General features: G+C 42.8%; 1 protein-coding gene across 3 annotated transcripts in view; it reads left to right on the top strand.

The window, feature by feature from the left end:
* The window catches only part of mta3 (metastasis associated 1 family, member 3), a 233,063-nt gene that overhangs the window by 39,489 nt on the left and 173,214 nt on the right, over positions 1 to 20,360 (top strand). For all 3 annotated transcript variants that reach the window (XM_078229698.1, XM_078229697.1, XM_078229699.1), the window contains exon 4: positions 8,935 to 9,061. In XM_078229698.1, the coding sequence (XP_078085824.1) occupies positions 8,935 to 9,061 (127 nt within the window). The remainder of the gene's footprint in view (positions 1 to 8,934; positions 9,062 to 20,360) is intronic.

Raw genomic sequence — 20,360 nt, 5'->3', positions numbered from 1 at the left:
CAGCTTCTGGCATATCTTTCAATATATCTTTCCCCTTTCATCTTTTCCTAATTGTCCTCCTTCTTCTTTGAAATTTACCACTCCCAGAATATTAAAATATTTTATATTCTTATCATCAATACATTCAGGTAAAATAAAATTTGATAACTTTGCCATATTATGACCTTTTCTTAAGTTGTAAACTCCTTCTTGTCCCCCTTTGAAATCATTGCTAAAATCCAAATTCTCATTTATCCCCTAATGCAAATTATTAATCATGTTGTGTTTACTTGTAAAGCATCCAACTTGGCCCTCATCACTTCAAATGCCTGCTTTTCACACTTAGCCCTTCTGATTGTCTCAATTCTATAGGCACTCAGTTCCCAGCTTAATTAAATCACATACACACTCGCACCTTTTTTAAAAGACGAAATCCGAAATCCCAGTGATAAAATAATGAACAAGACTCTACCGTCTAAAACAAAAGAATTTAACTCTACAAGAGTCAAAACAAAGCAAACACTAAATACCAAGTTGTGTAACAACGTATACTCTAAAACCCAGAATCAACATAAGCTAAACACGAATTAACAGACTAATTGCAGGCCTAAGTGAATTTGAAGCGTATTTTTTTCCAGGGGAGGATGCAAAATAGAGTTAAGAAGGGGGAAGATGGATGTGTGTGGAGAATGATGAAAGGAAGTGATCAAAGCTGCTCTTATCTGTTGATGGCAAGGTCAAGGGGTAGCCATGAATATGGGTGGGGGAATTTATATGGAGGTTGAGTTTAAGGGATTAAAGGAGATGGCGTTTGCAATCCCGATGAGCTATTCAATCCTGATTTAAGCTTCCTACCACATACTGCGTCAATAAGCCTGGCTACCCTCACCAATGTAACCATGACCACCTGTTTCCAATTAAAACTGTTCCTTGTATTGACTTAATGACCTTGACTCTCACTATTTATGGAGCCTATGAAAATTTGCAACTCTCCAAAACTCTGACTTTAGCCTCTTGTCATCTTCTCTCCCTCTGCTGTGCCATTGATGACTGTGCCATCTGCTTTCTAAGCCCTACCCTCTATAATTCTCACCATCTCCTCTGCTTTCAAACCCTCCTTAAAAGACTTGGTTTTGACCAATTTGTTTTGGTCTCCCTCTGAATTTCTCCTTTCTTGTGATGATTTTTGTTTCATTATGCCTTGGGACACTTAGTAATGTGGAGAAATGCTTGAGAAATGCAAGTGTTGTAGATCAAACTAATACGTTAGCCTGCTTTTTGTTTGATATCACAAGTAGATACAACACTATTGTCATGCTCAGCAGAAGGCAAGCCATTCTCTTAACTTTAAACATTAGACTGTGCTCATATGGAAACTTCTGGAACTGCCTTCATTTATTTCAAAAGGGACATTGATGAACTGTTAAGGTAACTGCCGAGGGGTGAGGTGACCCTTGCAACTTCAACACAGACTGTCAGACTTCTGGAATGTTCTGAATTGAATAATAATAGGTGTGGTATATTGCCCCAGTCTAAATACACCTTTGTGGAATCCATGCCTGCTATTGTCAAAGCTTACTTCAAATCAAACAGGTTTATTTGGTAGCACAAGCTTTCGGTGCGCTGCTCCTTCATCAGGTGAGTGAAGAGTTGGGTTCACAAACAGGGGACATATAGGTACAGATTCAATTTACAAGATAATGGTTGGAATGCGAGTCTTAACAGGTAACCAGGTTTTTACAGGTACAGATAATCCGAGTGGAGAGAGGGTTCCATAGAAGAAACCCTACAGTGCAGAAGGGGGCCATTCGGCCCATCGAGTCTGCACCGACCACAATCCCACCCAGGCCCTACCCCCACATATTTTACCCGCTAATCCCTCTAACCTAGGACTCTAAGGGGCACTTTTTTAACCTGGCCAATCAACCTAACCCGCACATCTTTGGACTGTGGGAGGAAACCGGAGCACCCGGAGGAAACCCACGCAGACACGAGGAGAATGTGCAAACTCCACACAGACAGTGACCCGAGCTGGGAATCGAACCCGGGACCCTGGAGCTGTGAAGCAGCAGTGCTAACCACTGTGCTACCGTGCTGCCCTTGTTAAGCACAGGTTAAAGAGGTGTAAATTGTCTCAAGCCAGGACAGTTAGTGAGATTTTGCAAGTCCAGGCATGTCGTGGGGGGGGTTACCGATAGTGTGACATGAACCCAAGATGCCGGTTGAGGCCGTCCTCATGTGTGCGGAATTTGGTTATCAGTTTTTGCTCGGCGATTCTGCGTTGTCCTGTGCCATGAAGGCCGCCTTGGAGAAAGTTTATCCGAAGATCAGAGTCTGAATGCCTTTGACTGCTGAAGTGTTCCCCGACAGGAAGGGAGCAATCCTGCCTGATGATTGTCGAGCGGTGTCCATTCATCCGTTGTCGTAGCGTCTGCATGGTCTCGCCAATGTACCATGCCATGGGACATCCTTTCCTGCAGCGTATCAGGTAGACAACGTTGGCCGAGTCACAAGAGTATGTACCGTGTACCTGATGGATGGTGTTGTCTCGTGAGGTGATGGCATCCGTGTCGATGATCCAGCGCGTCTTGCAGAGGTTGCTGTGGCAGGGTTGTGTGGTGTCGTGGTCACTGTTCTCCTGAAGGCTGGGTAGTTTGCTGCGGACAATGGTCTGTTTGAGATTGTGCGGTTGTTTGAAGGCAAGTAGTGAGGGTGTGGGGATGGCCTTGGCGAGATGTTTGTCTTCATCGATGACATGTTGAAGGCTCCGGAGAAGATGTCGTAGCTACTCCGCTCCGGCGAAGTACTGGACGACGGAGAGTATTCTGTCCGTCGTGTCCCGTGTTTGTCATCTGAGAAGGTCGGTGCGGTCTTTTACTGTGGTGCGTCAGAACTGTCGATTGATGAGTCAAGCGCCATATCCTGTTCTTATGAGGGCGTCTTTCAACGTCACCTCAGCACTTCACTGTACCGCAAGTCCACGGATAACCTCACGCTGCTCCACTTCTCCAGCTTCCACCCTAAACACGTTAAAGAAGTCATCCCCTACGGACAAGCCCTCCGTATACACAGGATCTGTTCAGATGAGGAGGCTCGCAACAAACATCTACAGACACTGAAAGACGCCCTCGTAAGAACAGGATATGGCGCTTGACTCATCGATTAACAGTTCCGATGCGCCACAGCGTCTTTCAGCATCTGTAGGTGTCTGTTGGAACAACTTACACCTCTTTAACCTGTGCTTAACCCTCTCTCCACTCGCATTATCTGTACCTGTAAAGATCTGATTACCTGTTAAGACTCGCATTCCAACCATTATCTTGTAAATTGAGTCTGCGCCTATATGTCCCCTGCTTGTGAACCCAACTCTTCACTCACCTGGTGAAGGAGCAGTGCTCCGAAAGTTGTGCTACCAAATATACCTGTTGGACTTTAACCTGGTGTTCTGAGACTTCTTACTGTGCCCACCCCAGTCCAACGCCGCATCTCCACATCATTACTTCAAATCACATAATCTCAGTTGTGAAACTATGTGATGTGTGAGACTATGTGTAACTTCTTACTGTGCCCACCCCAGTCCAATGCCAACATCTCCACATCAAATCACATAGTCATCTTAGATTCAGTATCTATGTTTGAAATGTAACAAAGGAAAGCTAACAAAACCAGTTAGCCGTAAGTGTGCTAATGATGTGATTTTGCTAAATTTCTTTGGTTGTGTCCTGAGGAATTCTTCCAATAGAATTTCTTTCAGATATCTGTGAGCTCATTTTGTTCTGACTTCTTTCCTTGTGTTAAAAGTTCCCTTTGAAGAATGTAGACACAAAAGATATGCAATGGATGTTTTTAAACTGACTGGAACATTTCTATGCGGGATGGACAAGCTAATTTTCCTCAACACACAAAGCAGAAGGAACTTGATCATTTTTTGTTAAAATACAAAGGAATTCTAGCTTAAACTTAATGGCCGCACAAAGATATTGCTTTGATAAAGGTAACATTGGGTTCTGTCACGATCAGCTTTTTTACAAGTCTCTTATTTATTGTTCCTCAAATCAAAGGTGCATGTGCAAATGGAGATGTGGGGCAGAATTTTCCCGACCCGCCCGCCACGGGAATCGTCGCAGGCGGGTCAGGACCATGCAAAGGACCATTGACCTCGGGCAGGAATTTCCAATCTTGGAGTGAGCGCAGCCGGAAAATCCTGCCCGTGGTGTCAGTATTTAGATATATGGAAAGAGGCGAATATTATGACCATGGTTTGATCAAAATTAAAATGAAACTTGAAAAAAACGAAAGGAAAGAAACTAATGTAAATTCCCATCATCATTGCCGATAAATTGTGCTGAAGATTGCACAATATTCAGCACTAGTTGTGACTTCTTAGATACTGAAATAGTGCATGCTCATATGCAGCAAGACCTGGACAACATTCAAGCTTGGGCTGGCAAGTAACATTCACACCACACAAGTGCTAGGCAATGACCATCTCCAACAAGAGAGAATTCAACAATTCCCCCTTGACAATCAATGGTTTAACCATTGCTGAACCCCCACTATCAAAATCCTTGGGGATTACAACTGACCAGAGGCTGAACTGGATCAGCCATATAAATATTCTGGATACAAGAGCAGGTCAAAGGCTGGGTGGAAAGTAACTCACCTCCTGGCTCTCCAGAGCCTCTCCACTGTCTACAAGGCAGTGTGATTGAATCATTTATGCTTGTTTGGATGAGTGCAACTCCAACAATACTCAACAAACTTGACACCATCCAGGACAAAGCAGCCTGCTTGATTGGCATCCCATTCACCATCATTAATGTTCGCTTCCCCCACCACCAATGTACGTTGGCTGCAGTGTGCACCATCTACAAGATGCACTGAAGCAACCAAGCAAGGCTCCTTTGACAGCACCTTCCAAACCCACAACCTTTATCCTGAAGAGCAAAGGCAGCGAATGCTTGGGAACACCAGCACCTGCGAGTTCTCCTCCAAGCCACACACCACCCTGACTTGGAACTATACCGCTGTCCTTTGACGATTGCTGGATTAAAAATTCTGGAACTCCCTCTCTCCCAGCACTGTGGTGTACTTGCACCACATGGCTTGCAGCGGGGGCAATTGGGCATCAGCAATAAATGCTGCCTCAATCAGTAATTCCCACATGCCATTAAAGTGTATTTTTAAAAATTACATGAGTAGGATGATGGGTGTTTTGATTCTCGCTCTGTAGATTTTGACTCTATTGTTACTAACCTCAACACTGATGGCAAAAACTAATCTGTTAACTAAATGGGCAGAAGATACATCAGGAACGTTAGGCAGCCCAGTTGCTTCACTATTTTTTTCAAGCCTTGTGCACTGTTAGTTGGTTGTAATCAGTTTAGTTGAACAAATGAAAAGCAATATTTCAATGATGTTTTTCTTAAAAAAACTGCGACACAGATGAAAATAGACTATTTCCAGATAAAATGGAAACCATTTTTGCAGCATTTGTTTCGTGTTTGAATTCTAACCCATCTACATTTTCGTTAGAAAAGTCAAATTGTATGTCTTTGTGAACCAATGTTCGTTTATAGTTAAATTATTTGACCATGCATTGATCAATGTGTGCAGATTTTCCTCCAAATACTTAAATAAGTGACTACATTTTATTGCAGAAAGCTTGCTGAGATAAAGGATTGATTTATCTGACTCACGTGATCGGGGTGAACACTGGTTTAAAACTCTGTCCAATAATACTTTCAGTGATTTCAATGGAGAGTGAATTGAGCAGGATGCCTTGGACCTGAGCCATCAGATTTTTCAACAGATGGGTCAACTTGAAATGGCCTCAGTGTGTTTCCTCATATACCTTTGTTTTGAGTTTTTATTTTTGAAATTAAAATCTGAAAGTCTGTAAGGCAAACAAGCTTTGATTTTTGTCACCTCTATTGGACCAATGGTTAGAAACTGTAATTCTAACTTTTCAAAGGTTGACAAGACACTCACACGGACAGACACACCCACACAAGCATTTTCTTTCACAAAACCTAAACACCAGTTTTGTCAAGCCCTTAGTGTGTTTTTGTTGTTGCTACTCCCTCACTGCCAAAGGGTCCCAGATCCATCAGTGAGCTGAACCCCACATGCCTCTTCCAATCTCAGATATTCCCCATATAGTTTTACCAAACTCAACCCTAATTTTAACCACCTTTCGCCGCCCACCCCCCTCCCCCCCCACCCCCCTGCCCAACCCACTGGGCCATGGCTGACATACCAAAGGAGAAATAATTGATTGGAAACATTATGAAGAAAGGAACAGTTTTGCATGGTTGATGATCGAAATGATGCTGAATGATCATTAATTTTCATCTGGCTCACATAAGTTTGCAGCAAAGATTTTCTGAGCTGGTAATTTGACAGATTTTAATTTATGTGAAAGAGAGCTGGCGATTATTTTGGAGAAAAACTACAAAAACTGCATGGTGCTAACACAGCAAAGGAACTCTTTAAGCGGTTTATTTGAGAAGATGTACTAAACACCCTAGGTTCTAACTTATACTATCTATCGCCAACAGGCTGCTCTAATGTCATGTTATAACCGAACCTTTTGTTAATTGTCAAAAATATCCACTTTAAAAATCAGAATTAACCATCATTTGTTGAAGTAAAAGTTATTGGCATCCCTCCATCTCCGAACCCCATAGTTTATCTTTATGCTTTCTGTAATCATAGGGATCAATTTCATGGTCTATCTGCCCTCGTAATATATTCCAGATGCTACATACTGGATGTTATACTGGGTCATATTCAATTTATTATTTTTTTTGGATCATCATGGAAGTAGACCAGTCCAGCTAGGTAGAGTAGGCAATTTTCATAATTGCACTGTAAATTTGTTAGGAAAACAAAGATAGTTTTACGGGATTTATATTTGTATTGGTAAACATTAAAAATAAGGTATAGTTTTAAGTGTGTTTAAATTAATGTTCTGTGCCTGGAAGGGTAAATCCGATAATTAGAATCATGCTGGACAGAAGTGTTTGTATGTGTGGCGGTTGGTTTCAGTTCCAACTGTGAATCTGTTGTGTGTAGAGAGAGTTACAGTGTGACGAATAAATAAAAGGCATAAGCGCATGGCCATTGCTTAGCAACTGGGACCCTTTGTAAAATGGCAAGGCTTTTATGTTTTAACTGTATATTTTGCAACTGGAGGCAGTTCAGAGAGGAGAGAACATCTCAGCCCTGCCAGGAGAAGCTGGACAGGACAAGGGATTTGCAAATATGCAGGCTTCCTAAGGAACATATTACAGTCAGGATACCCAGGGAATTGGGACTTAATGTCTTTAGAGGACTGAAGTTAAGAGAACAAAGACCAAGATATTGTTCAGAATAATTCAAGGAAGAGTAAACAAAGTGTTCTGAGATAAAGAGGCAATTGCAGTAACCAGATTTAAAGTGGGACAGCAGACTTCAGAGGCAAATGAAATGTTTGATGCCATTTTACTAGAGTCTGGGAATCGAGACTTAAAGCAGTTGTGAACAGTTTGTACAACAGTCTAGACAAAGAGTTCCCAAAGGGATTGGTGTAAAATCTGGACTGGATTTGCTGTTAAAAGCAGAGCAGAAGTTTTATTTTAAAGTATCATTTGGAAAACCCGGACCAGATTTTGTAATGTCAGCTGCTAAGACCATAAGACATAGGAGCGGAAGTAAGGCCATTCGGCCCATCGAGTCCACTCCACCATTCAATCATGGTTGATTTCAACTCCATTTACCCGCTCTCTCCCCATAGCCCTTAATTCCTCGAGAAATCAAGAATTTATCAATTTCTGTCTTGAAGACGCTCAGCGTCTCGGCCTCCACAGCCCTCTGTGGCAATGAATTCCACAGACCCACCACTCTCTGGCTGAAGAAATTTCTCCTCATCTCTGTTCTAAAGTGACTCCCTTTTATTCTAAGGCTGTGCCCCCGCGTCCTAGTCTCCCCTGTTAATGGAAACAACTTCCCTACGTCCATCCTATCTAAGCCGTTCATTATCTTGTAAGTTTCTATCAGATCTCCCCTCAACCTCCTAAACTCCAACGAATACAATCCCACGATCCTCAGACATTCATCGTATGTCAGGCCTACCATTCCTGGGATCATCCGTGTGAATCTCCGCTGGACCCGCTCCAGTGCCAGTATGTCCTTCCTGAGGTGTGGGGCCCAAAATTGCTCACAGTACTCCAAGTGGGGCCTAACCAGTGCTTTATAAAGCCTCAGAAGTACATCCCTGCTTTTGTATTCCAAGCCTCTTGAGATAAATGACAACATTACATTTGCCTTCTTAATTACGGACTCAACCTGCAAGTTTACCTTTAGAGAATCCTGGACTAGGACTCCCAAGTCCCTTTGCACTTTAGCATTGGAAAGCATTATTGTGAATGAAGGTTTTAAAGCATGTTTTTTGGGAGTGGAGTTTGGAAATTTTCATGTGACAATCATCTGGGCGGATTCTGAGGAGAAATCCACAGACATTCACTTGGGGGTCAGAGTGGAGAGTGTATTTGACCACATCCATCTTGTATTTGTAAAGGACCTTTGTGTCACAGATCATCATATCTTAAGATATACTTTGTAATCCATGTTAATTTTAAAATCTGTGTGTATTAGTTAAGCTAAGGGGGGAGTAAAGGGATATAGTATCATCTAATTTTTTCATGTTTAATAAATGTTTTTTCTTGTTAAAGCTAACCTAGTGGTTCTACGACTATGTTCCTCCACTAAAAAAAGTAAAAAATTATGGCCTTTTGAGCCAGGGTTTCATTCTGGGATCTTCCCGTCCAGTTATAACGTCAACTGGTATCATAGCAAATTGATGTGGTCCATTGATCAAAAATATAATTTTCCCCTTGAAACAAGCTTTAATAGTTGTAAGCCTCCTTATGAAAGTGATTTCTTCTGATATGTTTTGTGTTTTATTCTGTGCAGAGGAAATGGAAGAAGAACTGGAAACACCAAGTATTTTAGATTTGACAGAGAAACAAAGACATCAACTTAAACACCGGGAGATATTTTTATCTCGCCAATACGAATCCCTTCCAGCCACACACATAAGGTATGAAACTGCACTACAGAAGAAGAAATAAATTTATGTCTAATCCTACCTTGTGAATTTTGCTGTTGAGCTAATAAAATGCATCTGATTTATTTAGGTGCAGAAACCGCAGTATCCTGAGATACTTTGCCAAATCATTCAGCACTTTTTATTTTTAAAACAAAAGTTAGTGTTCAGTTGCTTCATTGGTCCAGTTAAATTTTCCTATTTTAGCTGATTGTGTCATCACTAATAGTTGTCGTATTTGTCCTTGGCGCTGAAGGTGACCATGTTCCTCATCTGGGGTGTTGGGTAGGGTCTGGTGGGTAAGCAGGTGACCGCTAAGACCTTTCTGTACCCAGGATAGGATAGGATAGGATACTGCAGATGATTATGTTTTGGATGAGTTGCTGGCTTGTGATTTCCTCTCCTTGCGATTTTTCTCTGTCTCTGATGCGCTTGCTTTCAAAGAAAGCCACAACTTTTTTTATTTAGATACAGCAGGTACAGCAATCCTGGGTGGGCTTGAAGTTCATATCAAACTCCGAAGTGAAGCCTTAAAGAGTGACCGTTACTTCCTTTGATTGCCATGAGAGCCCATCCTGACTTGAGCTCACCATAGAAGATTTGCTTTGGTAAATGAGTGTCAGGCATCCTGGCTACATAATCAGCAGTTGTGACTGCTTACTTTAGTGTGGATCCTTAGCATGTCGGTTCAAGTGAGCACCTCAGTGTCTGGTATTTTGTTCTGCCATCTGATATTCAGAAGCTTCCAAAGGTGGCTGAAGTAGAAGTGGTTGAGCTTCTTGGCATGATGTTGGGAGTCCAAGTCTTGCATGGGCAGGACTATTGCCCTATAGACTTACAATTTGGTAGGCAGGTTTATTCCCCTTCATTTGATGTTTGAAATCTACAGAAGGCTACACTTGTTTTGCCAATTCTTGCATGTGTCTTATCATCAATTGGACAGCTTGAGAGAGTATGCTGCTGAAATCCTGAGCTTATCCTTTGCTGACAGTTCTGGTCATGGACTGAAATCTTAGGCTTGAGATAGGCTTTCCTGGAGCAGGCTTGGTACATTACTTCGCTTTTCATTGTGCTGTAAGACTAAAGTTGTTGCATGCATTGGAGAACAAGTCAATGCTACATTGTATGTTCAGCTCCGAACCAGCAGCTAGTGAACAGGAAATTGCTGTGATTATATTGAGTCACCATTAATGGTACCTAAAATCAATTAAGTTATTAAAATACAGTTATTTGCAAGAAATTTATCAGTTTAAATTGTACAGTTTTTAAAAACTTTTAACTGATTATGTATTATGTGCTGTGTTCATGAAGAACATTTTCAGTAAGTTTATCACCAACAACTTGTGTTTATGTAGAACCTTTAACATAGTAAAATATCTCAAGACATTTCATTGGTGCGTTTTCAAACAAAGAATGACATTGAGCTACCTGGTCAAAGAGGAAGATTCTAAGGAAGGATTCTAAGGATTCTAAGGATGGGCATCATTTAGGAGTTGACAGCATGTTTAAAGACTTCTAAAGGAATAAGAGGTTGATAATCTTAGAATCTTAGAAACCCTACAGCACAGAAAGAGGCCATTCGGCCCATCGAGTCTGCACCGACCACAATCCCACCCAGGCCCTATCCCCATATCCTTACATATTTTACCCACTAATCCCTCTAACCTACGCATCCCAGGACACTAAGGGGCAATTTTTTTTTAGCATAGCCAATCAACCTAACCCGCACATCTTTGGACTGTGGGAGGAAACCGGGGCACCTGGAGGAAACCCACGCAGACACGAGGAGAATGTGCAAACTCCACACAGACAGTGACCTAAGCCGGGAATCGAACTCAGGCCCCTGGAGCTGTGAAGCAGCAGTGCTAACCACTGTGCTACCGTGACGCCCTTAAGCAGAAATATAGCATAATGGGCTGGTTAACTGCCAGGATTGAGGGATCAAGTATTGCCAGCTGGGCTTGCAGGAGGAAGAGGAGCAGTCGAGATCGCTGGTCAGATGGTTTCAATCTTAGCGACAAATAAATCCATGAGATCATTGCTCTTGTTGGAGGTGAAGGTGACCACAGCAGAGGAGATGGGTTTAAGACACCAATTTCCAGTAAAGAAAATAAACTGATCGTCACCTTTGCATTTCAGGCAATTCAGTGGGCAGTTTTGGCAGATGAGAGCAGGACCTGATGGTGCTTTATGCTTTAGGAAAATAAGCATTATATTTTGTGTGGTAGTTTAGTTACAGATACATTTATCTTTGCTGGCTGAATATGTATGCATATTCCATAAGCCTTTTAATATTTAGAATTTGTTCCCTTGCTTTGACACCATTTCCCTCTCTGTCAACTGAGACTGAACCACAAACTGTTCATAATGTTGGTGTCATACCTAACCCCAAGATGAACTATTTACCTCATATTTCTGCCCTCAATTTGACAGCATGTTTCTGACTATGTGATATCATCTGACTCTGCCTCTGCTTCATCTCATGCTGAAACTCTCATCTGTGCCTTTCGTTACCTCGAAATTTGGCTATTCCAAAACTGGCTCCCACATTCAACCTTTCGAAAGTCTTAGGTCATCCAAAACTTTGCTGTCCATATCCTAGATCATAGAAGTTTTCAATGTTTGCTAGCTTGCATTTAGCTCCTGGTTAAGCAAAGCCTTACTCTTAAAATTCTCATTCTTGCTTTCATTTTTCTCCATGATCTTATCCTTCCCTTTCTTTGTAATGTCCTCCAGCCCTACAACCCTCCAAGATCTGTGTTGCTATAATTCTGGCCTATAGTGAATGCCTATGCCTTCACTTGCCAAGGCCCTAAGCTCTAGAATTCTCTCCCTAAACCTCTAGGCTTCTCTTTGTTTTAAGACGCTTCTTAAAATCTACTTCTTTGTCTAAACTTTTCTTTATCAACCCTCCTCTCTGCTTATGTGGCGGGGTGCCAGATTTTGCTTCAAAATGCCCCTGTGAAGTGCCTTGGGAAGTTTCATTATGTTGGAGGATGTTATATAAAAATAGGTTGGTAAGAAATTCCTCCTCATGTCATCATTTGATCTATTTAGTGGCTGTCATATTTATAATTCCATGTTCCGGACTCCCTTTCAAAAGGAAACTTTTATCACATCCATTCTAGTGAAATCCTTCATAATTTTAAAGACCTCTATCGGGTTTCCTCTTAGTGTTTTTTCACAGTGAAAGAAGCCCAGCCTGCTCAACATTTCCTGATAGTTAATCACCTGGTAACATTTTCCTAAATCTTTGCTGCACTTTTTCCAGCATTTCAGGTCATTTTTGTAGTGTGGATGCCAGAACTGCATGTAGTCATCCAAGTTTGATCTAACCAAGATTCAACATACATTTTACATTATTTCCTTGCTTTTATTTGCACTCTTTATGACTGTAAAAAATGTGTTGCTGTGGAAACAGTTCACATAGCTGTATTCCTAGATCTCTTTGCTCCAAGACCCCATTTAGTTTCTAGCCTTTCAAGGAATGTGTCCTTTGTATTGCTCTTCCTGATTAGAACCACCTCACTATGTTAAATGTTGTTTATTATTTATCTGCTCATTATGTGTCTGCCTTTATCTTGGTGCAAGCCTTTTCTTCACATTATTGGCATCTGTAAAATCCCTGACACCATACCTCTAATTTCTGATTCAAAACCAAATGCATATGGTGAACAGCAGTGATTCCAACACAAACCTTACAGGCATCACGCTCCACTTTCTACCAGGATGAGAAAGATCTCTTTATTTTCCCCTCTTATCTTTATTCCTACCCTCTCTACCCTCAAACTATTCTGTATCTGGCTCCTGACTTCGTGCATCCTTATGCATTGTGACTCTTTTATATGCCAAATATGCCTCATCCATTGTATTGCCCTTGTCTACTGTTGGCTCTTCAAGTAGTTCAATAAGACTACCAGCTTGCTTTTTTAAATTCAAATTAACTTTTTTGTTGTTGCATTCTTTGCTTCTAGCATGTTTCCTACCACAGATATTAAAGTAACTGGTCTATAGTTTCTTGGATTACTTTTATTGCTCCTTTTAAAGATATGAATTACATTTGATGCTCACCAGTCCAATGGCACTATTGCTTTCATATTGATTTTTTATCTTAAGGATACCAGTGCCTCTGTTACCTCCTTTTTTTGAAAGTATCTGTGGGCCCAATCTGTCAGAACCTGGTGCCTTAACTGGCTTTACAATGGGCCCTTCATTCTTAAACCATGCCCAACTGCTACATCTCTCAATCCTCTCTCTACAAATACATCTGGGGATTGAAACTTGTCCGTTCACTAATATTGGTGGAAAAAATAAATTGGTAATTGCCACCTTATGCTTGCATACATCTTGATGCTAATAATATAAATGGGAATTTCACTAGAGATTTTCTATGACGATTTGTGGTGTTCGTTTCAATACCCTGTCCTGAATCCACGCTGATTATCCTTTATCCTTGAAATTCTTTAATTATGTGGATTTCTGTGTAACCAGTGTGATGTTTGTGCGCCTATAGCAATGTTTCTTGATCATTTTTATCTCGTAATTATATCCGCTCTAAAGTAATTCAAAAAGTAGGTGGACATTGCAATGGTAGAATCATAAGTTTCAAAGGATGAATGAGCTTGATGGGATGAATGGCTTCGCTCTCGTTATTTTGGTGATCTCAATCTTTGCGGTTATATTATCAGCAGAACAATATTCTTTGTCATGATGCTCATCTAAGTCAAATGCATAACACTCTGAAGGTACTTACTATTTTGTGAAAAACTTGTGCTAATGCCTGAGACCACCAGCGTGTTTCAGGGCTCTCTCCCTAACTTTTGTTCACTTGCTTCCATGCACAACTGTGGTAATTGTCCCTTTAAGGACAACACAACAGAAGAGGATCACCTGGCTTCAGGGACCAATTGGAAAACTCCAGCAAGAGACAGTGGGCAATGTACTGGGAAATTGGACAGCAACTCTCAAACAAGGTCTGTAAGCAGCCAAGACTTCATGGAGGAGGCAACGCAAGACTTCAGGATTCATTAAGACTTCAGGGAAGTGAAAGCGTCTTACCTCAGAGGCGCAAATGAAGATCTCAGGGAAGAGGCAACGTAAGACCTCAGAGGAGGCAATAAGACCTTATGGGAGAGGAATCGCCAGATCTCAGAGGACGTAATGGTGACCTCAGGAAGAGGCAGCAGTAGGCCCCAGAAAGATTCTAGAAGGAGGGAACTGAATGATCCCAGAAGAAGGGCAACGAAAGACACTAAATGACCAAATGAAGGACAATGAGAGAATCGCATAATGGCAACAAGTTTCATCGGAGACCGACTCGACCAACAATGAAGTCAAAAAGTAGAAATGAAGGGGCGATTCTCCCATTGCGACCCACAAATTTTCTGGCAGGTCCAGTCGGGAGAGTCGCATGTTGGCCATTTTGCGGGATTCGCGCATGCGTTCACGATGCATGTGCGTCTCCCAGAGCCGGAGAACAGTTGTAGTCGGGACCGCGCTGGAAACTGGTGGGAAGAGAGGTAAGTAATTTGAATCTATACCAAATGTATTTTAAATGTAGTTTATATGTGATTATCGGGTCCGGCATGGAACTTGCCAGGCCCGATAGCATCTCCCACCCCGCCAGGAGGACTTCATTCCAGCAGGGTTTAGAGTAGCTCCCCATGTTTGGGGAACTAGCGGGAGACCCCGTCGGAGTGAAGGGGGGGCAATCGGGATCCCCCAGGGGGTCGGGCGGCAGGGGCATGGTCACCTTAGCAGTGCTAGCCTGTGCCCCCTGGTACTGCCCAAGTGCCCATGACCAGGGAGCACCTTGGCACTGCCCCACCAGGCCTTGGGGCCTATTGTGGGCAGGGCCTAGGGGGCAATTGGTGGGGGGTGGGGGGGGTCCCGCTGCCACTCTGCATGGGGATCGGGGTGGGCTGGGGAGGGGTGGGGGGGGGAATTGGTCTGGTCTGCGGAGGGGGCGGGGGGTTGTTGTCTGACCCGGGGGTGGGGGGGGGGGGGAGAGGATGGTTTGCCGGGTGAGGGGGTAGGGGGGTTGCCACTGCTGCGGGGGGCGGGCTGGACATCGGGGTTCTCCGGGACAGGGTGGGGGGTTGGGCCTGGCCCGGGAATTGTTGTGGGGGCCGTGATCGGGCCATGGCGGGGGCGGGGTGGTGGCTGGAGGGGCAGAACTATGGGTGTTTGACCAGGATCGCTGGCCAGAAAATGGGGAGACTGACAGATCGGGGTCACTGTGCATGCGCAGAGTTCCGGAGCTGTCAGACTCTGGCGTGAATAGGCCCTGTCCCTGGGTTTTTAATGAGGTTCACGATTGTGACCTCTGCAGTGCACAGAGTGCGGAGATTCAGATCTGAAGTTGCACTAAAAAAACAGTCGTGATCTAGGCCAGTTTTCTCACCAATTCAGCACTTTTGGGAGAATTGCTCCCGAAGACTCCATTTGTGAAATGTATATGTCTTGTAATAATATGATGGATTTACCTGGGAAGAAGTGCACAAATTAAAGACTTCAAGAGAAACTAGGAACTATTGAATTACGAGGAATCAGCAAAAAGAATTGAAGCTTTAGAGAAGACATTAAAACAAGTTGAAATGATTGACAGCAAACTTAAAAAAAAAATCAAAAAATGAAGTTAAGGAAAAGAATTTCATGGAACAATGGAGAATAAACTGAGCTCTGTGTTTCTTGCGTGCTATACAGACAAAGCATATTTCTACTGAAATCAATAATGATGGATTTTCCTAATTTTGTTATACGCAACAAGCGGGAGAAATGTTTGGTCCATTTTTAAAAGTCAATTGCCTAAAATTATAGATTTGGGAGCAAAAAATACATTTGGTAAGTGAATGAATTAAAGTAGTTCATGCATTTGCTGGAGTATTTTTGCCCGCATTTGCATTTCTAGACTGATTTTCCAGAACAGCAATGTCTTTGTTCAAAATCACCACAAATCATAACTCACTTAATGGATAACATAGCCCTACTGTATTCCTGAGACCTGTTCTGATAACTACTTTCCAGTGAAGCTGCGTGCTGTTAACCTAAGAAGGTAAATTTAGGATCATAGCAAACATGCTTGCTTTGTAAGCGTCTCAGAATATTTTACTGAATACAGCTACTGTGCAAGTAAATATTAGTCATGTAAAATAGACAAATTTACAGTGTTGGACAAATATGTTCTGACCCTAGAGGATAGCATAATTTATTTCAATCTCATATGTGCACTAATTTATGTTGAAGTTATGTGGCAGGTTTCTATCCAAATAAAGCTGAAGGGGCTAATTGTTAGGGAAATTTTAGAGAGTTGATGTCAAGACTTGTATATCATTTTTGGATTTGTTTTAAGTTGCACCATCGTGGTATTCTACATGGACAAAAACAAACTGGTTAGAATCATAGAATTCTTACAGTGCAGAAGGAGACTATTTGGCTCATCGAATCTGCACTGACCACAGTTCCACCCAGGCCCTATTCCCGTAAACCCCACATATTTACTCTGCTAGTCCCCCTGACACTAAGGGGCAATTTACCATGGCCAATCAACCCAACCCGCACATCTTTGGAGTGTGGGAGGAACCCATGCAGACATGTGGAAAATGTGCAAACTCCACACAGACAAACTCCCAAGGCTGAAAATGAACCCAGGTCCCTGGCATGATGGGCAGCAGTGCTAACCACCAGAATGTCATTGGTTCGTCTAGCTAATTTAATTTCTAACTTGTAGTAAATTCCTTCTCCTTTCTCTACATGGCTTTCGCATGTGCTTCTTCTCTGGAACCGGTTTAGATGCTTTCAGAACGGGGAAGGGAATGTGCAGCCTGAGACTGAGACTGGAGTTTGAAATTAGAATGTTCAGCCTGGGATCTGACATGTGCTGGCTTGGGAATGGTGTAATGGCTAGATCCTGGGGCTTTGTATGACTTGGATTGGTTGAACTGAGACCAAGCAAGAGTTGAAGGAAGGGCTGACTTGAAATGTATGGAAAGGAAAGGTGAGCGGGGACTGAGATTTGTATAGAATTTAAGGTGTGATGGTGCTGAGTTGACTGAGGCCATGGTAACACTGGAATGGAGGGGACTTCGGGTGTGGAGACACCTCAGGAAAGAGAAGCGGCCTCATCTGTACATCTAGAGTGTATGTTGATCAGTCAGGAATTTGATATCAACCAGAGCAGAGTGATAATAGTAGCATGGCATCATTAAGACAAATCAACAAAGCTTCATCTCTATCTGTTGCTTTCATACTGCTTTTGAAATCATCAGTCAGTCACATCGACCCATGAATCACTCTTTTCATGAGAGGAGTGATATTGAGCTGGATTTTATGGTCCTCTGCCCGCAAGTTTTGAAGGTAGGAGGCACGTAAAATCCAGTGGTGGTCGGCTTGCCATGCCGCCATTATAATTATACCAGTGACAGGAGTGGCCTTGGGAAGCTCGTCCATCAGTGGACCGGTTGAGACCTTTTAAGTAGCAGGCAATTAATCCCCATATCTCACCATCACCATAAGTTAACCGATCATCTCGGCCTGAGTGTTGCTGCAGGACTGCTTCATCAATGACCTTTCTTCATAGTAAAGTCAGAAGTGGGGATGCTCACTGTTTATTGCACAGTGGTTTGTTCCATTTGCAACTCCTCAGATAACGAAACAGACCAGGTCCACATGCAACAAGATTGGCCAACATTCAGGCTCTGGCTGATAGTGGCAAGTAATATTGGTAGCACACAAATGGCAAGCAATGACCATCACCAATAAGAGACAAGTTAACCACCTCGCTTTGGCCAGCATTATCATTGCTGAATTATCCCACCATCAACATTCTGGGGGTCATGGACCAGCGACATTGGAAATGGCTGTGAGAGCAGGTCAGAGATTGGGAATTCTCTAGTCAGCAACGCAGCAATCTGACTCCACCATCTACAAGGCATAAACCAGGAATGTGATGGAATATTCCCCATGTTCATGGATGAGTGCAGCTCTAAGATCCAAGAAATAAGGAAGGAGAGGATCAAATATGAAGGTAGGCTAGCCAGTAACATTAGGAATGATAGTAAAAGTTTCTTTAAATACATTAAAAACAAACGGGAGGCAAAAGTAGACATTGGGCCGCTCCAAAATGACGCTGGTAATCTAGTGATGGGAGACAAGGAAATAGCTGAGGAACTTAATAAGTACTTTGCGTCAGTCTTCACAGTAGAAGACATGAGTAATATCCCAACAATTCAGGAAAGTCAGGGGGCAGAGTTGAATATGGTTGCCATCACAAAGGAGAAAGTGCTAGAGAAACTAAAAGGTCTGAAAATTGATAAATCTCCGGGCCCAGATGGGCTACATCCTAGAGTTCTAAAGGAGATAGCTGAAGAAATAGTGGAGGCGTTAGTTATGATCTTTCAAAAGTCACTGGAGTCAGGGAAAGTCCCAGAGGATTGGAAAATCGCTGTTGTAACCCCACTGTTCAAGAAGGGAACAAGAAAAAAGATGGAAAATTATAGGCCAATTAGCCTAACCTCAGTTGTTGGCAAAATTCTAGAATCCATCGTTAAGGATGAGATTTCTAAATTCTTGGAAGTGCAGGGTCGGATTAAGACAAGTCAGCATGGATTTAGTAAGGGGAGGTCGTGCCTGACAAACCTGTTAGAGTTCTTTGAAGAGATAACAAATAGGTTAGACCAAGGAGAGCCAATGGATGTTATCTATCTTGACTTCCAAAAGGCCTTTGACAAGGTGCCTCACGGGAGACTGCTGAGTAAAATAAGGGCCCATGGTATTCGAGGCAAGGTACTAACATGGATTGACGATTGGCTGTCAGACAGAAGGCAGAGAGTTGGGATAAAAGGTTCTTTCTCAGAATGGCAACCGGTGACAAGTGGTGTCCCGCAGGGTTCAGTGTTGGGGCCACAGCTGTTCTCTTTATATATTAACGATCTAGATGACGGGACTGGGAGCATTCTGGCCAAGTTTGCCGATGATACAAAGATAGGTGGAGGGGCAGGTAGTATTGAGGAGGTGGGGAGGCTGCAGAAAGATTTAGACAGTTTAGGAGAGTGGTCCAAGAAGTGGCTGATGAAATTCAACGTGGGCAAGTGCGAGGTCGTACACTTTGGAAAAAAGAATAGAGGCATGGACTATTTTCTAAACGGTGACAAAATTCATAATGCTAAAGTGCAAAGGGACTTGGGAGTCCTAGTCCAGGATTCTCTAAAGGTAAACTTGCAGGTTGAGTCCGTAATTAAGAAAGCAAATGTAATGTTGTCATTTATCTCAAGAGGCTTGGAATACAAAAGCAGGGATGTACTTCTGAGGCTTTATAAAGCACTGGTTAGGCCCCATTTGGAGTACTGTGAGCAATTTTGGGCCCCACACCTCAGGAAGGACATACTGGCACTGGAGCGGGTCCAGCGGAGATTCACACGGATGATCCCAGGAATGGTAGGCCTGACATACGATGAACGTCTGAGGATCGTGGGATTATATTCATTGGAGTTTAGGAGGTTGAGGGGAGATCTGATAGAAACTTACAAGATAATGAACGGCTTAGATAGGATGGACGTAGGGAAGTTGTTTCCATTAACAGGGGAGACTAGGACGCGGGGGCACAGCCTTAGAATAAAAGGGAGTCACTTTAGAACAGAGATGAGGAGAAATTTCTTCAGCCAGTGAGTGGTGGGTCTGTGGAATTCATTGCCACAGAGGGCTGTGGAGGCCGAGACGTTGAGCGTCTTCAAGACAGAAATTGATAAATTCTTGATTTCTCGAGGAATTAAGGGCTATGGGGAGAGAGCGGGTAAATGGAGTTGAAATCAACCATGATTGAATGGTGGAGTGGACTCGATGGGCCGAATGGCCTTACTTCCGCTCCTATGTCTTATGGTCTTATGGTCTTAAATTCAACACGATCCAGGCAAAGGGAACTTGCTTGGCACCCAATCCTAGCCTTAAATATTCACTCCTTGCATCCAAACATACCAATTAGGAGCAGCAGTTGGCCACTCAGCCCCTTGAGCTCGCTCCGTCATTCAATAAAATCATGGCTGATCTGTTTGTAACCTCAACTTCACATTCCCACCTACCCCCGATAACCTTTCAACCCTTGCTTATCACAAATCTATCTACCTCTGCCTCAGAAATATTCAAAAACACTACCTTTTGAGCAAGAGATTTCTTGAGAGAAAATAATTCTCCACATCTTTGTTTTAAATGGATGAGCCTGTACTTTTGAACAATGCACCCTAGTTCGAGATTCTGACACAAGAGGAAACATCCTTTCCACATCCACCCTTCAAGACCC

The sequence above is a fragment of the Mustelus asterias genome, chromosome 15 (assembly GCF_964213995.1).
Source record: "Mustelus asterias chromosome 15, sMusAst1.hap1.1, whole genome shotgun sequence".
Lineage (NCBI taxonomy): Eukaryota > Metazoa > Chordata > Chondrichthyes > Carcharhiniformes > Triakidae > Mustelus > Mustelus asterias.
This window is presented reverse-complemented; position numbering and strand designations above follow the sequence as displayed.